This window comes from Tachypleus tridentatus, chromosome 2 (genome assembly GCF_004210375.1).
Source record: "Tachypleus tridentatus isolate NWPU-2018 chromosome 2, ASM421037v1, whole genome shotgun sequence".
Taxonomy (NCBI): domain Eukaryota; kingdom Metazoa; phylum Arthropoda; class Merostomata; order Xiphosura; family Limulidae; genus Tachypleus; species Tachypleus tridentatus.
The window spans coordinates 106846125-106866174 of NC_134826.1; the positions used below are offsets into that span (position 1 = coordinate 106846125).

The following is a 20050-nucleotide window of genomic DNA, read 5'->3' on the forward strand; positions in this document are numbered from 1 at the left end:
CGCCAAAGAACCAACCAATCTATACACTCCATGTACATTTGACATATGTGTGTATATATACCTAAACACATGTTATACTGAAAGCTGCTTTTATTGAAGGAAAAATATATAAATATTCGTCATAAGCAACATAGAATCTTTGACTCTTTATGAACAACGTGCCAATTTTATTTCTTATCTTATTTGAGTGCTTCTAGTGGTACAGTGGTATGTCTTCGGACTCACACTGCTAGAAACCGGGCTTCGATACCTATTGTGGGAAGAGAACAGATGGCCGATTCTGTAACTTCGTGTTTGATTACAAATAAATAAACGTATTTCAGATGTGTACAACAAACTCTTTACTTCTCGACGGAGTTTCCTTGACTGCTCGACATATTTTATCTTGTAACTCTTACTAACAACTAAAATTTTTGTTTTATTGTCCTTGAATATGTTTGAAACTTCGACACATATTTCGTTCATTAAAGAAGAGGGAAGTACTGATAGAAATTCATAGAAGAGTTACACAGTATAATCCAACAGAAGTAGTGGGAGAAGGTAACGCAGCTTTCGTTTCGAATTATAGGATAGTTGTAATGAAAAAAACGCGATTTAACTAATCTTTAAAGTGCTGTAAATGCATTTTCTTTGCAATTTATGGTGTCTACTTCTTTTGCTAAATTTTTATTAGAGTATGTACCATGTGCTGATGTGTCCAGGATTCAATCAGGTGGTATTAAACTTACTGCTCTGTAGGTTTGATACACATTTCCTATTAGTGTTAGTAAATTTGTAGGTTGTAATTTAAAGCTACATACAAAGTTGTTTGCTAAATTAAACTGAAATGAAAAATGAAATACCATGGCAGAGGTTTTGGTTTGCAATAAACTGACATTAAACAAAAAGTTGGGGACAAATATAAACGAGGGTGTTCAGAAAATTATTTTCTCTTCGTGACGAGGAGTGGAAGAAAAAGGAGAGCTTGGTAGTTGGTTCAACAGTGATGTCTGTTATGAAAGAATGGGAATGGTCGTAATTGTTGAAGAAGCCAGTCAACGAAGATGTGGTCTGAACGTTTGGTATATGGGACGTGAAATGTTAAACATCGAGGGACTCATGAGTCTCTGTGGAGTTTTTTCTTTCGGAAAGATTTTATTTGAATGGATTGCGTGGCGGAGGTGAAAGCGTAGGTTAGAGAAGATGAGTCTTGAGTTTTTGTGGCTTCAGTTTGAGTGGTCGGAAGTTGAGACTAACTTGCGAGTTAGGGTTTTCAGGTTCATTGAAATTAAAGGATAAACCGATGTTTATATATGCGTTTGAGTATTGATTCTAGGAGTCAGAAGTGGCTAATTGGAAAGATGTCGTTTAGGACGTGGCGTTTTAGCTTTAAAGTGAAAGATATAGTAGGATACTTCGTTTTTTAGGATGGATTCAGATATGTCTTTTGAAGTGGTTACACGTTTCATGAAATGCATTGGTGAATACGGTGGATGACATAAATTTTGTTTCATAGTTTGCTTCCATGGAGAGAGGGATGCCGTCAGTAATAATAGAGGGGTAAATAGCTCTAAGAACGACCGAAATGGTGCTACGAGGAGTAATAGGTGGAACAGAGTGCCACCGCCTGGCTGCATAGGTAGTTGAAATATGTAGCAGTAAACGGCTGCACTAAGATGCTGTTTCTATGTAATGTTATGGTCCTCATTACATTTAAGAAGCCCCATACGTGGATTGCTCAATAACTTGGAATGAGGAGAAGTCTGTGGATAGACCTCAATTACAGGATTAAAAAAAGTAAAAATAAAATACAATTTACATTTTATGAAACGATAAAACGTAATTCGAGATTTCTAGAATAATGAACTAAGACATAAATATAATAATTTCAAATTCAGAACAGATGTAAGTATTTTTATTATTTTTTGTATAAAACATTTTATAATGTAACTTCCCAAACTTTCAAATGTAATAATGTATGAAACATAAATAGAAAAAAAAAGAAATGTTATTTTGCAGAAACTTCATATCTTTAAAAAGTTCCTATCACGTTTTGAACAATTTCACACGCTATGTTACAAAACAGAAAAGCAGATATGATTCTTTCAATTTCTTTCGTTTTCAGACTGAACAATTTCGAAACATAGAACGTATTTTTAACATTTTTACTTTTTTCTATCCGTCAATAATCGTGAAAACAGTTATCAGACATATGCTTATTGTTTCACAGTCATGAAGTATTACAGTATGGAATATATAGACACTGTTACGTATTATAATTTATTCCGATCGAGCCTCTGATTTATTATGTTAAGTATTACTATTTGAAATAGCCTGAAGATGAGTTTAATTTTAATTTAAAAGCTAACGTCGAGGTGTATCAAATTTATAATATTTGTTAACAAGATTGATACACACAATTTTCTTTCTTAATGCAAACAAAAATTCAATTTATAATGATGGTTATTACATATAGTTTTTATATACAAAAGTTTTACAAACTTATAAATACTTTCGCGTCTTCTATCCTACCCGAAACTTCCTTGATATCTTATCGGGGGTTCAAGACTAGCGAATTAAATTTGAGTTGATTTTGGCATAATTTACTTAATGGAGAGCTAGCTAGCTCTTCGTTGGTCACTTATGAGTTTTTCACAGATGAAGTTATACAATGTCTTCGTAGAAATACTAACGTACGATATTAATTCGCTGAAGTTAAACGATTTGTAATGTTCAAAATCTACAAGCGTTTCTGGTGAAATATTTGTAGTTTCCCGATCAATCCTAGGTTTATAGTATATCAACTGTAGCAAACTAACAGCAAACTAACAGTATATAATGTCTCTTCATATTGCGTTGGTCACCTTTGACAACTTTTAAAGAAAAGTTTCCAGAAATTTCAGCTAAGGCAAAAATGATGGCAACCTTTAGTATTTACAATACAAACATATGTTGTTGATCCTTACACCCGAGAATCTTCTACAACTATAGTGAATAGGCGAGTATTTCACAATACAGATTTAACTACATAAGTTATGCACATTTATAAATATAACTTGAACAAACATCAGTATTAGAATAGATAATAGTAAATCCGTCACAACTCGTTTTTACTGAAATTTAACTACAATTTTCCAACCTATTTACAATGTAAGTAGATCGCAGTCAAATGACTCCAGTTCCTTCTTTAAACCTCTTTCTGTGCATGCCATGAGATATTACTATATTAAATTTCAAATTGAATTAAACAACTTAGCAATAAACGTATTTTAATGGCCCCGGCATGGCCAAGCGCGTTAAGGCATGTTCTCGTAATCTGAGGGTCGCGGGTTCGTGTCCCCGTCGCGCCAAACATGCTCGCCCTTTCAGCTGTGGGGGCGTTATAATGTGATGGTCAATCCCACTATTCATTGTTAAAAAGTAGCCCAAGAGTTGGCGGTGGGTGGTGATGACTAGCTGCCTCCCCTCTAGTCTTACACTGCTAAATTAGGGACGGCTAGCACAGATAGCCCTCGAGTAGCTTTGTGCGAAATTCAAAAACAAACAAACGTATTTTAATGAAATGACTATTATTAATACGTTATAATTTAATATTCTTTGCTATTTGAATTTTATTCTTTTATTTTAAAAATAAAACATATAATCAACAACAATTAATACAAAACACAGTGTTTCGTGTGTGTGTTTTTTTTGGGGGGGGGAGGAGTTCTATAATCAAGGCGTGTCATGAATAACCACGCAAAATGTAGAATATGTCGTCTGGTGGTTCAATGCTTCCTCAATATTAATGTTCATTGGAAACGAAGCTAGGTCAGGAATAGTATTCTAAGGAGAACGCACCAGATGGCGCAGCAGTCATGGTATTTTAACAGATGAGAAGTAAACGAGTTAATTTAGAAAGGAAGAGCGGAGGAAGGAGAGGTTTGTTTAAGTATAAACGTTCGTTAGTTGCTTTGTTAGTTGAGACAAGATGAAGGTGTTCGTGGTGTTTCTATTTGTTTTGGCCATTGGTAGGGAAATCAACTTTTCATGATACTTTAGGCCTAGTTACTATGTTAAAGAGTAAAAAGATACTTTAAAGTAAAATATGCACTTATTCCTTTTTGTATAATTACGTGCATATTTCTCTTTGATTTAGTATTTTTTCGATTTTAAGCTAAATAGTTTAATAAAAGTAATTAATATCTTCTCCATATCATAATATTAAAATGAAACTTATTTTTGTTATTAATATTTTCAGAATTTATGTTATAATTACGTAATTATAATATCGAAATTTGATAAAGAATATTGTTTATTTTATGATTCATATAACTATTAGAATGCATCAACTTTCTACTGTTAGATTCTTATTTTGTCAGCAGTATTTTACCATTTATCAAGACTTAACACTTGCATTTTTTTTACATTTTACCAAGAAAGAAAGTTTTATCCTTATTTTACTACTAGATTTGACAATGTATGTATATACACGCACACACACATGTATATATATACAATGCATCCATTTTCAAGGATTGAAAATACGTACGCTATTTAGAGATTTGATACATACGTTTTTTTTTGAGTTAATGAATGATTCAACAACTTTGTAATTTTTTGTCATGCTCTCTTACTTAAGCATTTAAAAAATGAACAAGTAAAATGTATTCACTTTTGTATCTATTCTATAAAAACGTTAACATTTGAATTGTATTCCATTTATATTATTAATCATCTTCGTATATATCGTATGTTATTTTTAAACTTGTAACAAATTTGTCATATTTAACTTCGTTGGATATTACTACTTTTAATTATCATTTATATAATGCAGTAGCTGGTAGTGTAATGTGGGAACATATCAAAAATTGGATCTACCATACATAAAAACTTGGAATAAATATGAATTAATTTCTAATTCGCTTACTAGAAATATAAAGTTATATGAAATTGAATAAGTTTCAGAGAAACGTCTAGTCATTTCGATAAATATCAACCATATTTTTGTAAGTGCGTACAAACTAAAAAACTTCATTTTGAAGCTCCTTCCCAAGGTTTTCATGAATGAGGACACAATAACCTGGTTGATAAACCTGATGTGGGTCACCAGCGTGATGACTGAGACCGGTTGTCTGGTTAAGGCACAACAGTAGAAAGATGTACTCTGTAGCAGTATATCTTTCTATAATAAATCTTAAGCATTGATTTCAAATAAATTTTAAAAAGTTCTACAATGATTTCATAACAGTTGTCGTGTCTAATAATACTCTAATTATGAAAAGCGTTTTCCTAGCCTGTTAAAATAATGAATAAGTAAATAAAATCGGTGAATCGGCTCCGGAACTTTCTGTAGTTGTTTTACACGTTTTACTTGTTTGTCAGTGAAAGAACAGGTTCTTCACTCTGTATGTACGTATTCTATATGCAAGACAATACTAAATAGTTAAGCTAAAATTAACCGAGTATTATTTGCTCGATTTTTTAAGCTAAATAGGCCTTTTTATATAGAAAAATATTTTATTAATCTGTTTCCTTATGCATTAAATGAGATATAAATAAATGAAGATTTTAAAACCCGAAATAAAACGTGCATCGTTAAAGAACAATATGCTAGCTTAATTTTATAAAACAAAAACTCCAAGGCTTGGACTAGCTAATTCTTTTGACGCTTGTGAAATAAATTGAGCTTGTTTTTCATTAGATAAAATGATGTAGCTGTACAACTTGCAGATACTTGATTACCTTGTTAGAATAAATATGTTAAACTATTTAAGAAATGGTTCTTAGGTTTCTTGCTATTAATGAAAATGTATAATCAGGTTAAACTTCACTCATATGAACTTTACAGATGTATACAAAATAAGACGTACAAATAAACTATTGTAAGATAAAATTTTACTTATTAAACTTTCATGGTCGTCATTTGCATTCCCTCTATAAGTTTGCATGTAGTTAAACCAAGAAATAAACTAAAGAATGCTATGAAATTTAATAAAACAGAAACCTTGAGAATTCTTAAAATAAAATGTAAATTATTTTCAACTAGCGTGTTGTTTAGGTTACCTTGAGCTTAATACCAGACGTTTTTCTTTGTTCGATGAACAGCTTGCATATGGGAAACTGCGAATTCTATGTTTAAAATATTAAACTTATTTAAATCAGTTGTTATTGTTCTATTTGTGAAAAGCTACACAATGTGCTATCTGTTTTCTGTCCGTTGCGGGAAATCGAATCTCAAATTTAGTGTTATAAATCCGTAAACATACCGCTGTCCCAAGGAAGGACTGAACACGAATTGAAAAAAAAAAACATTATAAATTCTTAATTATATACCTTAAGAAATTTCATGTGACGTCATACAGCTATAATATATTTTTATAGACTATACATTCACGGTAATTCTTAACATAACACGATGATATATATACAAACATACAATTAAGGCATGCTTAACCCATGCTCATTTTTGAAACAGCTTGATAATTACGTAAAAACGTTTATTTTGAAATAAATCGGAATAATATCTTTGGAATGGTTTCACACACATACATATGCATATGCTCTAATAAGAAAACTATTATAGCATGCACACATTAGATAGCACAACATATCACGACAAGCCGAGAAATATTATTCTGTGTGCTCGATTTATTACACTTCGGCGAGTTAATACGATTTAAAATACTAACGCAAGAGCGTTAGAACAAAGAATATTGTGTCGTTCTTCGGATTAATTCTTCCATACCAGTACAGAACGTAAATTTCAACACTATAGTAATGCTTCACTGATCTTTGTTGACAACTGAATGAAACACGGTGCGAATGCTTGTCATTCTTTAGAATCCCATTTTACTTGTTCTAAGGGCATGTAATATGGGTTCTGTTGGATTAAAGATATTGATGAAGGTTAAGGTCTGAAATAACTGCCATGGTATCTATCCCATATTATATAGAAAGAAACTAGCAATGAGTTAGCGTAGAGTATCCGTATATGCTAGAATAAATTAATTCAATACCTCTCCACAAATAAGCCTTGTTGAAAATGGTGTTTAACATTATATATTAAGTTTTGTTGTCATGCCTCGGCCCCCAAAAGCTTAGAGTATTCTCAGTAGAATAGGGAGTCATAATAAAGCTTTATGTGATGCTGATTGGACTCTCCGACAAATTGCTACAGATTTGAAATTTCTCCAAACACTGCTAAGTGCACCTTAGATTCTTAAACCGTGACAGGCAGATTTGAAAATATGGAAGGGACAGGCAGAACACCTAAACTTAATGATGCTGATGCTAAGTATCTTCGTTTATGCAGCCTTCGGGACAGAAGTAAAACTGCCACTGATAAATTACCATGTCTCAAATGACAAAAAGTGTCCAGATCTACAGTATCAAGAAGACCAAACGGGAATGGATATTTGGGTAGAAGTTAAAAAATCTTTACTTCGATTTCCAAATATTGTCAAGAGACAGAACTTTGCTAAAAAGTTCAAACTGTTTATGAATGTAAAAGGGTGTTATGGATGAATGAGTCCAATATTGGAATATTTGGTTCAAAACTTAAGTTGTACGTCCAACGGAAGAAAGGTGAAAGATACTTATTTCAATCCATACCACTTACCATGAAGCATGGGAGAGGCAGTGTAATGGTTTGGGTGTGTTTTTCTGCTAAGGCGACAGGACATATTTGCAAAATATATGGAATAATGGACCAGCACAAGTACCATTACATACTGATCCATGATGGTGTACTTAATTGTTTGCGTATTATTGGTAAAGAGCCCCGATTTCAATCTGACTGAGCAGATCTGGGATTCAATAGATCAGAAACTTGACAAATTAAAAATTACTCCCAAGAAATTTTGTGGGAATGTATTATTGATCTTTAGAGTAAAATCCTAAAGAACAATTTGATTAAATATGTTGCAACAATACTTGAAAGAATTCTGCAGTTATTAATACAGAAGGAAGATACACAAAACATTAACTGTTTGCTGAACTCAAGCACTTCTACTGAGTTTCTGTTGCACTAAATGTGAAGATCAATAAAAATTTTATGTTTCACCTGTGATTTGCTTTCCATTGTTTTTTGAAAATTGCCTTAAATATAATTTTCGACTTTGTTCTAGCACTTTTACACAGTACAAATACAACATTTTCAAGTCAGCCTTGTTTCTTGTTTTGTTTTTATGATCCAATAACCTTACCTACCACTAATTTAAAACGACTGCTCTAATGAACTGTAATGAAAGTTTGAGTTTCCATAGAATAGGTTTTGACAGTCATTCTAATTATGTATTGATTCATGATAACAAGTGTTTGAAATTGGTTGAACCACTGGTACCCGATATTCCTTTCCGTTTGGTCCTAAATGAACATACATCCAAAACTCTATATTATAGATACAGGCCTATTGCGTAGGCAGCAAAACCGGTGTTGACGCAAGAAAGAAATATTTACGTCAGTGTCACAAACTTTGATTCTAAATTCTTGAATATATCATTTCTGCTCTTGCAGTTCAAAGATCCTTTGAATTGAATTTTCTTTAGCTTATGGCTTCAAATGTGTTGAAATCGTTTATTGACTAGATTTTGAAGATTAAAGATGCTCTAGTCGAGATTTCTGTATTACAAGTTCTACTTTCACAAATTATATTTCTATCGGATTTTCCTAAATTTTCGTTATCTTTATTGTTATAGAAACGATCACGTTTGTTAAATATTGAAGTATGAGCATGATATTTACTTTACTAGTAAATAAAGGAAGTTCAGTAATAACCACGCAAGTGAAGAGATGACAAACTCCTCCTTATAAGATTTTAAAATGTAACACCGTAATGCAGTGACCATGGTATTCATTACACATTAACAAAAACATGATTCGAACACTATATATTGGTGACTGGAACTATTACATTATGATTCTCAAAAACGAATGGGAAAAAATTATACTTTTGTATCATATCTTGTAGTATTTTCATAAGTGCTAAAATACCGCATAGCAAGATGAACTTTGATATGACTTATAACAGTGTTGTATTAATTCACTGTTAATTTATTTAGCCTTTGAAATAGAATTTGGTAAAACTGATCTGCAGATAATTCCAATATCACTCTTTCACTTGTCGTTAAACGTCTCTGTCAAAACTAGCTCTAGCGGAACGGCCGTCTAGTAGACTAACTTTTGTTACAAAATTCAACAACATTGGAATGCGGTAGAACAAAGATGTGACCTAGTTACCAATATGTGCATGAACCACGCCTAAGACACATGTAAAGAAACTTCCTGTATTTTTTTTTCTCGATTCTTTGTCTACAGATTATAAAATTTCTAAGATTTCTGATTGTGGAAATTGAAACAATAAAAAAATGTCTAGTGATAAAGTATTAAAGTTCTTTTTTTCTGAAAGCAAACTTACCAAGTTAAAATTATTACTGATAATGTTAATAAGTTATTAAGGTGTCATATTCATTTATCTGAAAACTGTGAATAAGAATATGATAGTAAAGCTGTGCTTGAAAAATCGTAATATAAGGATAAATGCCATTCTGTAATTATTACCTCCCGGTTTAACAAGACAGCTGTGTCTCTGTTATTAGGAAAGAAACGCTTTTCAAGCGATTTTTACTTGCAAGCTACGAAGTAGCAAGTTTAGAAGTACTTAGAAATAAATACGTCCAATAATTTCGGTTAAGTAGCTAAGATAATAAAAACGAAAACAAACTTATAGAACTCCCTTTTCACCTATTTTATCCACGTTCTCTAGCTTTTCTATTTATATTTGTTGCTATACTTTCTACTACATTTCCAGATACTTCCTCGTAAAGTTTTGTGTTACTAACGCTGGTAATGAAAGATAAAGGAACGAGTTATGACATTATATATATTTTTTTCCATTTAGTATATATCAAAATGAACACTTAGGTTTATTCAATAATAATTTTATTATTAACAATATTAAAAAGAACAATATGGTATATATGTATGATGTTATCAAACGACACGTTAAAGTTCGTGAGCTCCTACTTCAACATAATTATAATGTTATGTATACATATATATATTTTACGACTTATTTGCGGAGTATCCCACTTTTAGATTGTCTTCTGAAGTACCAGAGAAAAATGTTAGTTGCGCCATTTCATTGAAGGAATTTTACTTGTTATGTTTTTGCCTTCAACCTGAGAGAACGGTGTTGAATAAAATATAATATATGATAGTTTATATTTATTAACGCAACTCGAATACAGAGACAGAATTATAGATCGTATTGTGATTTTGCTGCACAGTTTACTTGTACCGACAAAAAGTAAAGTATACAGGGGCATTTTGTGATTGAGGGAAGTTTATGCGAGAAACCAGTCACTGAGAAAAAAGTAATATATCATCTGTTTCAGTCACTCACAACTTACAATAAAAAACAAAACGGATCATCATTATTTCAAATAACTCTAGCAATAACAGTTGAAATAGTTACATCTGGTCCAATGACATTACTCAAGATGTCAAGCAATTATTGTATTCCTTTCATGTAAATCTGTACTTTCTTCTACTGCTTAAGCCACCTTATTTTTAGTGTTATTCAGTTCTTGTAATTAAGATATTTCCACGTGCTTTCATCAGAGTTTGAAAGCGAGAACGTGCACTTAAGTAACATTATAACATCTTTTATCCACTAAAAGCGATTTGTAATGTGAGCGGGTGCTCTACCTACCCTTCAACTTTTAAGAAATTCATCTACTTTTCTTACTACCTCTTGTTAAAGGCATAAAAATGTAAAGGTTTTATTTAGGTATTTAGATGAAAGAATATGATAGCACTTCAACTAAAACTAAGCAAACTCTTAAAGTGACATATGTATTCTTAATCGAAACGGTGGTATAACGTTTTTGTCATACCATTCACGGAACACTTGTAGTTATTTCATTTAACGTAGTTTTTAATGTTTCAGTCTTGGCTCAACAGAGATCACAGTCACAGAGTTCCAGTGACGATTATGAGTATTACTATGATTATGAGGATGAAAAAGAAAACAAACCTTTGACAAACATACAAACAACTGCCGGACGCCGGACCCCATCCACACGTACCCAACCATCACGAGCTCAGTCCCCTTCACAGTCTCAGACTACATCCTCAAATGCTAAGGCGCAACCCCATCGTCAGTCGGCCGCTAATCCATCCCGAAGATCTGGTCGCGTCAATAAAAAGAATGACGTATCCACAATCGTCCAAACAAGCGAGGTATATACCTGTCCCGAACCGTACGGCTTCTTCCCTCATCCTACACACTGTGATAGGTTCTGGGCCTGTGACAACGGAACTGCTACTCAAAAGCTCTGTGGGAACGGCCTGGTGTTTGATCCATTTGACAAACTCACAGAAAACTGCGCCTACGCTTATACTGTTAATTGTGGGGACAGAACTGAAGTAGGTAAGTGATTGTTACTTCTAGGTGATGCTTAACAAGCTTTAAGAAGTTACTACGATGTCCATCTTGTAGAAAACACATCGGCCGATTTTAACCTACTTTATTTCTAACCTAGAGCCTCTATTGATGATTTATAGGTAGATAGAGAGATAGACAGAACTGTTTATATTACTAAAGTTTGGGTGTAACAACTGCCATATACGCTTTTTCATCATTTTATGTATGAACTGACCGCAGTAACCTTTTTCTTGAATAAGTCTTCTCACTACTCGTGTTCATTTATTGTTATTGTATTTTTTTACGATATAAACACGATGTAACAGAAAATTTTAAACCTTTAAATATCATTTCCACAAAACAAGACGTGCATTGGATACTGGCTTCAATTCTAAACTAGGTTTTATATTTGTTTGTGGAAATACGCTCAAATTTTAACGTTTTGTGTTAGGATTTTTTCAAGCTAAGAAACACAAGAACAATGAAAAAACAACAACCAAATGTCTATTACCGGTTAGCCTATCGTGTAGATTATACGTTTAAGATGTTTTCAAGAATATTTAGATGCTATGCTATACGATGGTCATTCATCCTAAACAGACACACGGCATTGCAAAAAACAGCATCTAAAAATATTTATCATGATGCCTCAAATGAATCCTGTTCGTTTATTCTCCTCTAATTATACCATAGAAAACACCCAGATATTAAGTAGGGAAACAAATATAACACAAATGCAAAATCAAAGAAGCCCTATTTATACAACAACTAAAACCAAAATTAAACCAATATAAAGGAACATCTTTATACCTCTACTAATTAATAACCTAATATCCATCTGTAACGCCACCTGTAATTCGATACCAGTTTATACTCTCGTCCCTAAGAAGTGTCTGTCAACGGTCACATTCAAACACTCTCTTTCTTAACCTAAGGGTGACCTGGGAAGGTCGAAACATTGTTCTCTCCTTATCAGTAAAAGTGTTAATACCCATACCAGCTATTCTGAGACATATTTTTACACAAAAAAATGTTCTATCTGTACTGAGTCTCCTTTGTAAAGAATGGCTAGTTACTATTACACAATTCATCCTTATTAGTAAGTGTGCAAAGACACCTATTGGAATAACATGTCAAGATACGTGTCTCACGTAACAACTGCTTTTATAAAACAAAAAAAGAAGAAGAAGGAACCAATGTCAATGCTATTGTTGATTACTTTCCATGTGTTGACATTCAGGTTGTAAAAACTTCTAAACATTATTTCCTTTAAAAGTGTTTCGATGTTGAACGGTTTTTCAAGTGTTCCCAAAATTATTTTACACTTCTTTGTAATTGTGAATGTTTCTTTCTTTGTTTAAAATGTGTAACTTCAGTAAAACAAATAGTCCAGTTTCTACGAATGACGCAGAAACATAATCTAATCCGTAGAATATTTGTGAATGATTTACTGTGACAGTAATAAATGTCAGAAAATCGGAGGGAGGATCGTGCCTCAGTTATTAAATTGTGGGTCCGAACATCATTAAAACATTTTGCTGATAACGATGTTAACTAAATATTCTTTTCTGCAGTTAACTGACTTTGCAAGCCGAGGTGAAAGATTACAGTCCTTGTCAAATCCTCAACATTACGCTGTTAGGTAACTTGTTATATATCAATAATTTACAGCCCGGCATGGCCAGGTGGTTAAGATGCTCGAACCGTACATCAGTCTTCAGAACTTAAGCAATGTTGCTTGTATTGTGATTAAGCGATCTTAATACTTGATTTACGACTCTTAAAAGTAATCTGCATATAAGATCTCTTTCGAAAAGTTTTACATTGTTTGATATCAGAGAAACATTTACCAAGTTTGTTTTTCTATCTGCAACTGGTTGTTTTTATAAAATCATCTGTTTTAATTCTACTATGAAGTAATTCATGATAAAATAAGCCCTTAATAATATTGTTAGTTAAGATTTAAGATTAACAATGTGATATGTAATAGATTTACTGTTGTACATTTATTTTAGTGCCTACGCTTGTTTCTGCATGCTTTTCTTTTTTGCATGTGACATATATTGTTTGCTGCGTATTTCACACGTCCCAACTGTAAGAATAAACAATATTTGTTTTACGAAAACGCGTTGAAACGTCAAGAAAGCCACATGATAATTATAAAAAGCAGCTGGCGAGAAACAAAAGTATTATTGTTATTGATTAGCTATAGTTCGTGTGCTATACACCTAGAAAGCTATAATTGTGATTAACGCTTAATACTCGGAAAACTATAGAATTTGCCGAGTTATGGTTACAGATTTCGAACATTACAAACAGTTCAACTTTGGTGAATTACTTTGGACGTTATTGTTTCTTCGAGGAAATTAAATGTATTCCTTGGTAAGAAGTGAATTTGTAAGCAGTATGAGGCCAGTCAAGAAAGGACAGCTAGCTATCTTAAGCCAGGTGTGACAATATTAACTCATCAGACTTAATATGCTCGTTGTGGACCTGGATCGTCGATAAAATATTCAATTCTAAACTGGATATAAGACACAGTATAATTTGTAAGTTTGTAAAACTCTTGTATAAAACCCGTCATTCGTAATAACCGTTATTATAAATTGTATTGTTTTTATGTTTGTATTTTAAAATATATTTGTGTAAAAAAATGAAATTGTATGTGTATCAATTTTGTTGGTAAATAATATTAATTTGATACATATTAACATTTTTATTAACTTCTACATTCAAATTCACATTTCTGATCATTCGAAATAGTAATACGTTAACATACGTAACATAAGGAGCAAAAAAGAAAAGTTGTCTTATTTTAGAACTTTAAGAAAATTATTTGTTTTTCACGCTGGTGATTAAATTAGAGAATAAAAATTGAAAGCAAAACTATCATCCCTGCTTCCTTTAATCCGTAGTAACCAAAATAAATGCCTGATACATTGTTTTATCTCTATTCTCACTTTTGTTTAAAGGACCATAGTTAACATGTGCTTTTGAGATTTTATTGTTCTGAACAAAGCACTCGTTTTTATTCGTACACTTATGCTACTTCTGAAAAGTATAGTATTTTCATGCTTGCTTCTTGTGGTAGTGATCAGGAAAGGTATTACTGTATTCAAAAAGAGGTTCACATTGATCTGTTACAGAGCCACCTATTAGTACTCCTCATTGCCCTCGCTTGTATGGAGTGTTCGGAGATAAAAAAAATTGTCAAGTGTTCTACTCATGTTGGAACGGTGAGGGATCCCGTTACGAATGTTCTCCCGGTTTGGCTTTTGACCCTGACCACAGAGTGTGCGTTTGGGCGGACAACGTGCCAAACTGTAAACAACAGGGTAAGAGTAAACAGAAAAAAAATGTCCAAAACCAATTTATCTTTAAATTGAAAGTCAATTATAAACTGTAGCTATACTTTTAGGACTTAGAGTTTTATTTCGGTCAATAATAGAAGAAGATAAAAGGGCTTAACTCTTGTTGTCGGATAATTATAAGCATTCTAACCAATGCTGTTAATGAAAGCACCATTAAAGATAGGACTTAGTTTAACGTGTTATTTTTTACCAACAGAAGTCGCAGAAGGTTTTGTATGTCCAGATCCTATCGAAATTTCTCAACAGGCTGGCGTTTATACCCGCCATGCTCATCCAACTGATTGCAGGTACTTCTTCGTTTGTAGTGAGGGGGTTGCACGATCATATGGATGTGGAATATCGACCGTGTTTAATGCGAAAACTCTACAGTGTGAGGATGCAGAGAATGTGGAAGGATGGTAAGTCGAGACATTTAATAACAAAGCGATCTTACATTTCACTTTCCTTTACAACTTGCAAATAATGATAAGGATGATAAGGTTCTTGTAGACAAAAGTTTCAAGACTACTACAGTTTATTAACTCTCGGCTCTTGATGAGGTGTTTGTTTCACCATTTTACAAAATATTAGAAACGATGAAATTCTGAAAACTACGAATGAAAATGATATTAGAAGCATGCACAAAGTATATGCAAGTGTGTTTAAAGAATACCATTGATATATATATCATTTATATATGTATAATATATCAAATTATATATATATATATAAATATATATACGTAAGCCTTATTTAAGTTGTAATTCTAACTTGAGATTTACAAATAATGTTAAAACTGTTAATGAATACTCGCTGTTATCGACTTAAGCGGATTAAAAGACAGTGAACATATAGAATAACAAAATGCTAATAAGTACACCTACAACTGGGGTTTCATAAAACGGTTTACTTCTTAGCAACAGGGCTAGCTTGCGGGGCTATATATCGCAAGCTTGCGTCGCGATGCCACTGAACATGTTTCCTATTTTCAGCTGTTATCGTATTAAAATCGTAACAGTCAACCCCATTGTCCACTTCGAAGCTGGAAAATGCCCTTATGACAATGGTTATTGTTGATTGGTTGCATTCTCTCTGGATAAAGTGCAAAATTAAGAATGGTTACCTTGACCTTTTAAATTGACAATATTAGTACTATCGAAGAAAGTTCAATGTTAGATAGTATACACTTTGCTGCCTGATTCTTAAAGGCAATTTTAGCATATTTTATTATTTTTATAATGAATTATTAAGCAATCTGAAATAGTAAATATTTCATTCACTAAAATAAAATTCCTAAAATCATTATTATACAATGGCTCAGCGGTAAGTCTGAAAGTTTATAACACTAACATTTGGCTTCGACAGAGAACAAATAACCCATTACGTAGATTTAAGCTTAACAACAATGAAATAACAAATATATACATGGCTGTAAACACGACATACCTATAAACTATTAACTGAAACACAAATACGACACTTGCATACTGTTACATGACGAACATCGTTTCCTCATCTTGATTCATTTTCATTGGTTGGCAACAAGTTACCGACAGACGCTTGCACTTCTGTATCGTCGTTTGTTTTTTTTGTTTCAGAAAAATGTAATAGATAGCAAACATGCATAATGAAAATTGTATTAGAAATATAATACTTATGTAAATTTAATTTTCGTTTCAAAAATTTATAATAGTAATTACTTTAAAAATGCACGGTTTTTACTGATTTCTTCGTGTTATACAAACAGAAGTAAATTATTGGAAAACACATCCCTCGTGATATTTACACTCCAGTGGGCATGTGCAAAAGGTGGTATAGGATACAGTTTTTATTTTTTACTTTGTTGGCATCGAGAGTGGCAAACACTTTTGAAGATTGAAGCTAGAAATCAGTAGCTGTTTGTGGTTTCATTAATCTAAATTTGCTTCAGGCAACCCTGTAGTAAAATAGGTAGAAGAAACAGAGAATATGAGTGTTTTATATGTTTTTATGAATGAATATCTTATTATTTTTGTGTTGATGCTCACGAGTTCATGTTATGTAAGACTAGGGGTAATTTAGAAAAATATATCAAAGTAAATTTATGTACCTAAAGCCCGACTGTTATTTTATTCAGCTGTCATAAAGGGCCACCACATAAAATAAAAGAATAGTAATAAACTTTAAACTGAAGGGACTATGAATTTTCAGTGGCGATGAAAGCTTAAGAGTAAATTTTGTTGTATTCTTATGTCCAACTTGACAACTTTTGAGCAATATTAAAAAAATATGATTTCATAGGTAAAAACCAGTGTGCGAACTTTGCAGTATTAATAAACCAATAATATTATATAATAAGACTTTTTCTATCGACCTCATTTTAACATGCTTAATTTCTCTAATTTTTGTGATTAATTATTTTTCAGTGAGAATTATTACGACGATTTGGAAGTGGATCCCAAAAAGCTTGCTAAATTACAAGGCTGAAAAGCTCCTGGTTATTTTATTACTCCTATCGAAAATAGTGAATAAGAAACAATTTGTTTTCTTTCAGCTACGGATACAAACCATTTTTAACTTGTGTGATTTTAATGTATGTAATGTGTGATATCAACTTTAAAATATGATAATTAAGTTAAAAAATCTGATTCTAAACGTTTGACAAAATCTTTTTGCAGTTGTTGCCCATTCATATTTGCTTTTCTTCTTTGAAAACACATTCTTAACATATACCACTAACGATGGTAGTTTATACATCTTTGAGATGTAGTTATTTGTAAGTAATTTGACAAACAGCCGCAAAACCACCGCATAATATTGAATATATACTTGTTTGTATTTGTTATATTATTTCAAAATCACCAATAATATATGTTTACCTTTTAGATAAGTGAAATACTTCAACTGGTCTGTCTGTTAAAAGATGGTATCGTCTTGGACAACTTGAGTCCGTTATCTCAGTACCATTTCAAAGTCTATTTTAATACGTGTGCAGTTTTATAGTCTGTTCTGTTACTTATACAATATTACTGGACTCATTTTATTACTATTTTAAATATTAAACACATATTTCTTACAGTTTGGCTGATAACTCTTCAAAATCTATTTGCTTCTATCAGTTTTAGTTTCTCTATAACGTTGGTACCCCTTAAACTTGAATTGTTAGTAATGTAGAGTTCTCTGTATATTCTAAGTCGATACACATTAATAATATTGCTGGGAACTAGTTATACCAAGTTAAATTCATATGAAACATTTGCCTTCGAAACTCTAAGTAATAATAAAAATTGACGAAAAGTTATTACTTTTATTTTTATAAAATGAGTGTACGCAAAAATGTTTAAATAATTTTATGAAAATGTATGATATAATGAATTTTAATTGATATATAAATTAATTTATAAACCACTGTACTAATAATAAATTTTGAAAATCTGTATAAACAATTCTAAGTTTTCCATATTTCATTAAACAGCTATTAAAAACGTATTTACATGTGACAAACACATTTACCATACTAATTTTATAGTAACGTAGCTCCAGCTAAATAGTTTGGGAAAGTGTTTTAGTTTTCAAATGAGTGTGAATTTAAAGTTTGGATATATTTCTCTCAGGTTAGCAATATGCCAGTGTCCAAAACAGTCTATTTTTTTACCTTTACCGTTAATGTAAAATTATCTGTGATTAGACAATTAAAGTGAAGAAAAATACTCAGAAAAGTTACGGTTTTAAATATCATTAGAATTGTCACAAATTAATTACACAAATTAATTTATTTGTGTGGATGATTTTTATAAGCTATTTTTTTAACTTCCATCTGGAGACAGAATATTACATGAACCAGTGATGTAAATAAACTAACAAAATAGACGGCCACTGATCACAGAGATGTCTTACAGAACAAAGTTGAAAGGTCACAGTTTAAAGCAGGAAGTTATTACAACTAAAAAAAAATGGCTCTTCATATCAACCTTATGGTGACAATTGGAGTAGAAACTTCAGATGAGTCCATGTATCACTGCACTACTGGCGGTATTTGTTTCATTTCATTCCTACATAGATAGCGTTAGACCACTTTCTGAAATATGTAATGTTTTGTGCCCTCCCAACACGCTGTGTGTATATTATCTAATAGAAAATTCAATTATAAAGTTTCACTTTTTGGTGTAAGGAGGACGTAGTGTCACATAAGAACTTAGATAACGTCAAAAATACTAAATACGTGATTATGAGAAACCCATTTGAAGTAAAAATGTATCTCAGGACCACTGGTATGGGTATTAAAACTTTTACTAATATAGCAGAGAACAACATTACGACCTTCTTAAGTAATAGTAAGAACGACAAAGAAAAGAAGATCCGCCACAACAAAAAACTAGATAAACTAAGGTGCCAACAACAACAGAAAAAACGCCAACACAACGAACCACCAACAAACCTCGTAATTAAAAAATCCGACCGACAATTAAGCAATGAAGAGATACATCTACTTAATAAAGGACTCAGCTTCGTAGAAACACCTGGAAATATTCCATTAACCTGAAGATGACCTAAGAAGTAGAACTTTGTTATCTGATTTATTAGTAAGAGTGTTAATACTCATACTAGTCGTCCTGAGATACGTAAATACTAAACACATAAATAATTAGGATGGAAGTTGTGAATTAACCATTAACGTGCGTCTTGTTCGAAACAATATCCCACAAAGTTTAGTTGAAATAGTCCCAGCGATCTAGGAGTACTTAGATAACGGACAGAGATAGACACATAGATGTTTGTGCTTTATATTTACACATAACTCAAAAACCAAAAGATTGGTATAAATCACTTTTACTGATGTGATTTAACTTCAAACGGAGTATCCGCTTTTATAAGTATTATTAATTGGTTAGTAATTTTACAAAAATCACACTTCTAGTGTAAACATCGAGTGAAGTTCTTACAGACATTTAGTGTTCTATCAGACTTAAGTACAGAGTAAACAAAAATTACTAGCAAATAATAGATATACAATAAATATTACAGTTTGAACATCATTGTGTTTAGAAAATTGGGTATAAATACAGCCTTCCTGTCTACTGAAACTCTGTAATAAAAAGAAATAAAGAAACACTTTTCAAAACGGAAAGCAAATGTAGAGATGACTAATATCAATATTTCAAAAACTATGCAAACAAGGTAGTAAGGATGATGCAAATTATGTCCTTACTATCATGTTCACATTGATTTTGAATGATTGATATAAACCTTCCCTAAATTTACTTTCTGGTTTGAAAAGTTTGCTTTTTTACTTGTAAACATACAAGTCCCTTTTCCGGGCTTTTTTCTTAAAATC

The 20050-nt window shown here is 32.0% G+C and overlaps 1 protein-coding gene across 2 annotated transcripts; it reads left to right on the forward strand.

Moving 5' to 3' along the window:
• Positions 1-3829: 3829 nt before the first annotated feature.
• LOC143244788 (protein obstructor-E-like) lies at positions 3830-18434 on the forward strand. Of its 2 annotated transcripts, none has more exons than XM_076490112.1 (5): positions 3830-3989; positions 10910-11392; positions 14533-14721; positions 14954-15155; positions 17142-18434. In XM_076490112.1, the coding sequence occupies exons 1-5, from the start codon at positions 3950-3952 to the stop codon at positions 17200-17202; spliced, it is 975 nt and encodes a 324-aa protein (XP_076346227.1). In that variant the 5' UTR covers positions 3830-3949; the 3' UTR covers positions 17203-18434. The 2 variants fall into 2 exon arrangements, with proteins under 2 accessions (XP_076346227.1, XP_076346226.1); XM_076490111.1 differs by having other exon boundaries at positions 3869-3989; positions 10895-11392.
• The last annotated feature ends 1616 nt before the right edge of the window (positions 18435-20050 follow it).

What these genes read in the sequence shown, in the direction of transcription:
- LOC143244788 (XM_076490111.1), top strand. Translation starts at nt 3,950, where the DNA reads ATGAAGGTGTTCGTGGTGTTTCTATTTGTTTTGGCCATTG. An exon ending in TCTATTTGTTTTGGCCATTG is followed by an intron (nt 3,990 to 10,894) that starts GTAGGGAAATCA and finishes CATTTAACGTAG; the next exon opens with TTTTTAATGTTTCAGTCTTG. An exon ending in TGGGGACAGAACTGAAGTAG is followed by an intron (nt 11,393 to 14,532) that starts GTAAGTGATTGT and finishes GATCTGTTACAG; the next exon opens with AGCCACCTATTAGTACTCCT.